Source organism: Bombina bombina, chromosome 5 (genome assembly GCF_027579735.1).
Source record: "Bombina bombina isolate aBomBom1 chromosome 5, aBomBom1.pri, whole genome shotgun sequence".
Lineage (NCBI taxonomy): Eukaryota > Metazoa > Chordata > Amphibia > Anura > Bombinatoridae > Bombina > Bombina bombina.
The window spans coordinates 529058405-529066032 of NC_069503.1; the positions used below are offsets into that span (position 1 = coordinate 529058405).

General features: G+C 41.2%; 1 protein-coding gene across 2 annotated transcripts in view; it reads right to left on the reverse strand.

Moving 5' to 3' along the window:
* Positions 1–693: 693 nt before the first annotated feature.
* The window catches only part of COBL (cordon-bleu WH2 repeat protein), a 558417-nt gene continuing 551482 nt past the window's right edge, over positions 694–7628 (reverse strand). Inside the window, exons 16-17 of one of the 2 annotated variants that reach the window (XM_053714458.1) lie at positions 7407–7628; positions 694–1485 (exon numbers count right to left, since the gene is read on the reverse strand). The exon at positions 7407–7628 is cut by the window's right edge and continues 24 nt beyond it. In XM_053714458.1, the coding sequence (XP_053570433.1) occupies positions 1441–1485; positions 7407–7628 (267 nt within the window). In that variant the 3' untranslated portion in view covers positions 694–1440. The remainder of the gene's footprint in view (positions 1486–7406) is intronic. The other variant, XM_053714459.1, reaches the window with a different exon arrangement.

A 7628-nucleotide genomic window follows, 5' to 3' on the forward strand; every position in this document is an offset into this window, starting at 1 on the left:
AATAATAATAATATGCTTTATTCACTGGCTGCTAAAATGATTTTTTTAAGTGCTCCTATATAAACCTAGAAGTGCTATTTTTTTAAGATAAGCGTTATTCTTTAAACACAGTATTTAGACATATATGTACAACAATTTTGTTAGGCATATTTTATTTATTTTTTTGTTGGGCATATTTTGTTTTTTTATGCATACTAATCTATTGAAATAATGACTTTCATTTAAAGGGACATTCCAGCCAAAATTGGAATCCACATGGATGCATTTCAGTTTTGAATAGAAGCATTTTTGAAATGTAAATGTATTAACAAAAATGCTTCTAATAAAATATATAACTGTTTCCAATGTGTATTTAAGTATGCACCGTGCACCAGCATTTTAAACACAGCACTTGTTCAGAGAGCCTGATGTGCTTGTACCATCTGGTAATGACTCAATTTGTTAATTGCTGACATAATACAAGCCCCACTGGTGCTCTGAGCAGCTGCAGTATTTACAATGCTGGTGCACTGAGAATATATAGCTATGCTTCACATGCACGTGCAGAGAAAAATGTTAACACTAAAACAGTGATAACTTCTACTAGAAGCATTTTTGCCAATACATTTATATTGCAAATACGTTTCTATTCAAATATGTAATTCATCTATGTGCATTTAAATCTTGACCAGAATGTCCCTTTAATAAACAACTTTTGAGCTTTAATATGAAACCTCTGCTGGAAGTGAATTAGCTGAGGTACTCTGGCTCCCAGCCTGCTTATAGACACCATTTTGTTGTTGTTCATCTGCAAGTGAGTAGCCACTTGTTGGGGTATATTGCAAACATAGTACGAAAGTATGTAGTATAGTATGAAAACATAGTACGCTATGTGGCACTCCACTTGTGTTTTTCAGTGACTCTTGTGTGATAAGTGTATGTTGTTGTGTGCTACAGACTTTATTTTTGTCATAAATGTGTGTCAGTCTAGATCATTGGTTTGGGTCTGAAAATGCACAGGCCTCACAATAAGTTTAATCACATGATATAGTATCTATACCTATAAAGGAACCAGAGAGCCCTGAGACTGTAATAAAAATGAGTTGGTTTTGCAATAATAATAATTTAACAATCAAAGAATAGAGTGCTACTTTTTTATGACATCCAATTTGCAAAGCTAATTCCAAAGAAACATGACTAAAACTAACTACATTCTTTGCATTCAGTTCTCTTGCCTATACTCCAACAAGAATATTTTATTGACAATGTCTGGTTGAATTTCCCTTGGCACATACGTTGTGCAGCATAGCGATATAACAGTTTTCCCGTTTGAACCATTATTTAGAAACATAGAAAATTAGATACAAAAAAAACATTTGGCCAGTTGACAAGACATATCACACAGGCTTCTGTAGTTCTGGGCCTCTTTAGAGTGTCGCTGACTGTATGCTTTACTATTTTTTAGTATTTCTTCTTATAGCGTTTAGTATACAGTGAAGGAGGGACCTGTAACAAAGAAAATGCATTGTCAAGTCAAGTATATCCCAGATATCACCAAGAAGCTGAAGCTGTTATTTTTATCAACAAGATTAACGCTGGAGACGATTAACTACTGACGTATGAACTGCATGTTCATAAATCCCCTTTGTACCATATGAATAGAGTGTCTTTAGAAAGTAGAAAGCACTTTCATCTATCCTGCTTGTAAATACTAAAAGCACCTGCTGAGTAATATTACGTCTATGCTTTGAGATCTTCTTTAACAATACAATAGCTTGATTTTATCTCTAGCCAATCTTCCCTAAGGAAATGATCTTGCAGAAATTTTGGCTGTATTGAATACAAATCAAGGTTATTTTTCATTTAGTTTGGGGAACATTAATACAATGTAGGCTGATTTACACAATAATGGGAAAATGCCACTATTACTCATATTTACTGGTAGAATAATGAATTATATTTTCTGTTCCTTTTGATCCCATATATTGTGTAACACAAGATATGGGATCAAAGGGAACAGAAAATATAATTCATTATCCTACCAGTAAATATAATATAAATAGTGGCATTTTGCCATCATTGCTCAACCCATAAGCTAAATAAAGTTGTAAGAATGACAAATATGCTATACATGTGAAGGTGTATGAAAATTTCATTAAACACAAGTATTCATGTGTTTGGCCAATCCCAAAGCAAAAAGTGCATATGACTTTGAAATATAGCATACATAAAGTTGTGGGATAACTAACTTTAAATCACATGCTTCTAATAGATTAGAATGCCATAGAAAAACATAAGTGGTACAGAGGTTTTGTTCTGCAGCACCTAATTAACTGTTGAAATGAGACTTGGCTGAACATCTTCTACAAAGTGTTTGTCACCTGATAAGATGTACTTCCCCCTGTGTTTGATGTTTCCCGCATATACCATTTTTACCAATTAACAAAATTAGCACAATTTGTCACGAAAGGTGATCTATTTCACCAATTTTTTACATTTAGCCACCAATCAGCAAGCGCTACCCAGCTGCTGAACCAAAAATGGGCCGGCTCCTAAGCTTTATATTCTTGCTTTTCAAATAAAGATAGCAAGAGAACGAAGAAAACTGATAATAGGAGTAAATTAGAAAGTTGTTTAAAATTGCCTGTTCTATCTGAATCATTAAAGAAAAAAATGGGTTTAGTATCTCTTTAATTACAGACTCAATGGCACTTTTCTGACTTACAAATGAGGAACAGAACGTGAAAATGATTATTTCAGATTATTTGAAATTTGGTAAATAATGCAGTACTACATCAAGTATGTCAAGTAGAATGCTTAGTTTTATACGTAGAGGTATTTGGAGCAGGAATAGTAGGATTATTTTGCCACTTTATAAATCATTAGTTAGTCCTCATTGAAATAAATTGGAATCTGTTCTAAGGAGGGCTACAAGAATGGTACATAGTCTAAAAAAAATCCATAGTCCAAAAAATAAAAAACTTACAAAAGTAAGGCTCGAAGTCCTAAATATAGCTTAGAGGAGAGTAGATTAGAGTAAGAGTTTACTTAACGTACAAAAAAGGATAAACACCAGAACAAGGGGTTATGATCTCTAGTTGATAGGTAGCAGGTTCAAAAGGAAGTAGTTCTTGCAGATGCACTTCTTCACAGAAAGGTTAGTTTAGTCATAGAATAAACTTCCATAAGAGGTGATTAACCCACTTAGCAACAGCCGTCATACCCTGTATGCTGGTCACCCATAGCACTTCTAGGGCTGAAGGAGAGCAGGTCTCACCAAAAGCTGACATTGCCGCTGTTGCTGAGACCCACTTTCCTATAGCTCTAGAAGAACTACTCACAGCCAAAGTACAGGGTAAGACGGTCGTTTTGAAGAAATTAAGACTAACACTGTGGGAAACGTCAAGAATTCCTGGGATGAAAATAAAGCTATCCTACAAATAAATTAAGCTTACAGTTTATAGGAAATATGGACAAAATAGCTTGAGTCGATGGTACTTATCTGCTGCCAAAATCTATTTTTCTATAATTAACCCCTTAATGACCAAGGATGTGCAGGGTACGTCCTCTAAAAAAAGACTGTTAACGCCTGAGGACGTACCCTGGACGTCCTAGGTCTGGAAAGCAGCTGGAAGCGATCCTGCTCGCTTCCAGCTGCTTTCCGGTTATTGCAGTGATGCCTCGATATGGAGGCATCCTGCAATAACCCTGCATGGCCATCTGATGCAGAGAAAGACACTCTGTGGCCCTCTCTGCACCGGACATCGATGGCCGGTATCGGTGGGTGGGAGCCGACGAGGGAGGCGAGTGGGCCGCCATCGATGGGCCGTGTGATGTGGAGGGGGCGGGATCGGGACTGCCGGTGGCGCACACGGACGTGCGCACGTGCACGGGGGGCTGCTGGCGGGAGCGGGTGGGAACCGCTACACTACAGAATTTTTTTTTATTATTAAAAGTGGGAGAGAGTCAGAAAGGGGCTATTTAAAAATAATCTAAGGGATCTTAGAGGGGTGGGGGTTGGTCTTGGGTGGGGGGGGGAGCTACACTACAGAAAAGGGAAAAAAAAATAAAAAAACAATTTTTTTTCTAAACTGGGTACTGGCAGACAGCTGCCAGTACCCAAGATGGCGCCCATTAAGGTAGAGGGGGAGGGTTAGATAGCTGTTTAGTGGGGGATCAGTGAGGTTGGGGGCTAAGGGGGGATCCAATAAAAAATATACCTTTTAATTTAGTACTGGCAGACTTTCTGCCAGTACTTAAGATGGCGGGGATAATTGTGGGGTGGGGGAGGGAAGAGAGCTGATTGGAAGGGATCAGTGGGTCTGATGTTTCAGGTGGGAGGCTGATCTCTACACTAAAGCTAAAATTAACCCTGCAAGTTCCCTACAAGCTACCTAATTAACCCCTTCACTGCTAGCCATAATACACGTGTGATGCGCAGCGGCATTTAGTGGCCTTCTAATTACCAAAAAGCAATGCCAAAGCCATATATGTCTGCTATTTCTGAACAAAGGGGATCCCAGAGAAGCATTTACAACAATTTGTGCCATAATTGCACAAGCTGTTTGTAAATAATTTCAGTGAGAAACCTAAAGTTTGTGAAAAAGTTTGTGAAAACTGGAACGTTTTTTTTTATTTGATCGCATTTGGCAGTGAAATGGTGGTATGAAATATACCAAAATGGGCCTAGATAAATACTTTGGGTTGTCTACTACACTACACTAAAGCTAAAATTAACCCTACAAACTCCCTTTAAGCTCCCTAATTAACCCCTGCACTGCTGGGCATAATACACGTGTGGTGCGCAGCGGCATTTAGCGGCCTTCTAATTACCAAAAAGCAACGCCAAAGCCATATATGTCTGCTATTTCTGAACAAAGGGGATCCCAGAGAAGCATTTACAACCATTTGTGCCATAATCGCACAAGCTGTTTGTAAATGATTTCAGTGAGAAACCTAAAACTGTGAAAAATTTAACGTTTTTTTTTATTTGATCGCATTTCGCGGTGAAATGGTGGCATGAAATATACCAAAATGTGCCTAGATCAATACTTTGGGTTGTTTACTACACTACACTAAAGCTAAAATTAACCCAAAAAGCTCCCTACATGCTCCCTAATTAACCCCTTCACTGCTGGGCATAATACACGTGTGGTGCGCATTTAACGGCCTTCTAATTACCAAAAAGCAATGCCAAAGCCATATATATCTGCTAATTCTGAACAAAGGGGATCCCAGAGAAGAACTTACAACCATTTATGCCATAATTGCACAAGCTTTGGTGGTGAAATACTTTGGGATGTCTTCAAAAAAAATATATATACATGTCAAGGGATATTCAGGGATTCCTGAAAGATATCAGTGTCCCAATGTAACTAGCGCTAATTTTGAAAAAAAGTGGTTTGGAAATAGCAAAGTGCTACTTGTATTTATGGCCCTATAACTTGCAAAAAAAGCAAAGAACATGTAAACATTGGGTATTTCTAAACTTTTTTTGGTGGTTGTAGATGTCCCTCCCCCTCTCTGTTGTTCTCTCTCTCTCCCCCCTCTCTTTTGCTCTCTCTCTCCCCCTCTCTTTTGCGCTCTCTCTCTCCCCCCTCTTTTGCGCTCTCTCTCTCCCCCTCTCTTTTGCGCTCTCTCTCCCCCTCTCCTCTCTTTTGCGCTCTCTCTCCCCCTCTCTTTTGCGCTCTCTCCCCCCCCCTCTTTTGCGCTCTCTCCCCCCTCTTTTGCGCTCTCTCTCCCCCCTCTCTTTTGCGCTCTCTCTCCCCCCTCTCTTTTGCGTTCTCTCTCTCCCATCTCTTTTGCGCTCTCCCCGCCCCTCTCTTTTGCGCTCTTCCCCCCTCTCTTTTGCGCTCTCTTTCTCCCCCCCTCTCTTTTGTACTCGCTTTCCCCCCTCTCTTTTGCTGTCTCTCTACCTCTCTTTATCCCCCCTCTTCTGCTCTCTCTCTGTTCCCCTCTCCTTTGCGCTCGCTCCCCCTCTCTTTTGCGCTCTCTCCCCCTCTCTTTTGCGCTCTCTCCCCCTCTCTTTTGCGCTCTCTCTCTCCCCTCTCTTTTGTGCTCTCTCTCCCCCCTCTCTTTTGTGCTCTCTCTCTCCCCACTCTCTTTTGCGCTCTCTCCCCCCTCTCTTTTGCGCTCTCTCTCTCCCCCCTCTCTTTTGCGCTCTCTCCCCCTCTCTTTTGCGCTCTCTCCCCTTCTCTTTTGCGCTCTCTCCCCCCTCTCTTTTGCGCTCTCTCCCCCCTCTCTCTCCCTCTCTCTCTCTCTCCCTCTCTCTCCCCCCTCCTCTCTCTCTCCCCACTCTCTCTCCCCCCCTCTCTCTCTCCCCCCTTTCTCTCTCTCTCCCCCCTTTCTCTCTCTCTCTCTCCCCCCTCTCTTTTTATCTCCCCCTCTATCTTGCGTGAGCGACCGTGCCCGGCCACGCCCCCTTTACACCCGGCCACGCCCTTCAGGTCATTCACGCCGGACCACGCCCCTTCACATCAGGCCACGCCCCCTGATCACACAAGGTCACGCCCACTTCTGCCGCAGATCAGGTACGGACTCAAAGGCCAGGTGTGTTTGTCCTCGTGCTGTCTCTACTGCGCATGACAGCTTCAGACAAACACACTTGGCCTTTTATTATATAGGATGATGAAAATAATGGTATCTTATAAAGTCCATTTAATTGCGAGAAAAACTGTATATAATATGTGTGGGTACAGTAAATGAGTAAGAGAAAAATTACAGCTAAACACAAACACAGCAAAAATGTAAAAATAGCCCTGGTCCCAAACGGACAGAAAATGGAAAAATGCTGTGGTCATTAACCCTTTGAGTGCTAATGAAGGCTCTGAGCCGTCACAGAGTTTCCCACTCTGGTGCTAATGACGGCTCAGAGCCGTCACTAGCACTCTCCCACCTTGAGGGAGATCTGGGGGCTCCCACCCGCTCCTACCCCGGCAATCATGCCTGTAGAGTGACAGGCATTGCCAGGGCTTCCCGTTTTGTGTGGTGACATCACGCGCAATAACGTGATGACGTCACTGTGCAACTTTATTTATACTTAACAATGTTAAGTATAGGAGCAGAGGGCATGCTGCTTAGAAGCCTGTATCTCAGGCATCTAAGCAGCTACAGACCCCCAAGACCTACCATTGAAAAGGTAATCACCTAACCTTCCGAACAGTGTAAGTCTTGGGGGTCTGAAAAAAATTAAAAAAAAAGTTTAAAATTTTGTTTTAAAAAAATAAAAAAAACATTACAAAATCTTAGCACCCAGGTGGGAAAGTGCTTAGCACTCAAAGGGTTAAGGAATTAAGGCATAACTAAGTGGTATGTCCTTAGGAAAGATCTGTAGCATGGTTAAAATAAAGAGGATACCCTAAATGATGAACCTACTGATATCACATATGAGAAAGATAATGAAGAATACTCTTTAGAAGCTACATTACCTTTTTCAATCTTGAAGCACCAGCCCCAGAACGGATTGCTTCCAATAACTCTTCCCTTGGATCTACAGCATTGTTTGAAGCAGCTGGAGAGAATTTAGGTACTGATGGGACAGCAATTGGTGGTGGTGGTGGTGGAGGAAGGAGTGGTGGAGGAGGAATGGACATTGGGTTGGAGTCTGAAACATCTTTAGATGATGAGTCTGCATTTTTTATAGCATGGAG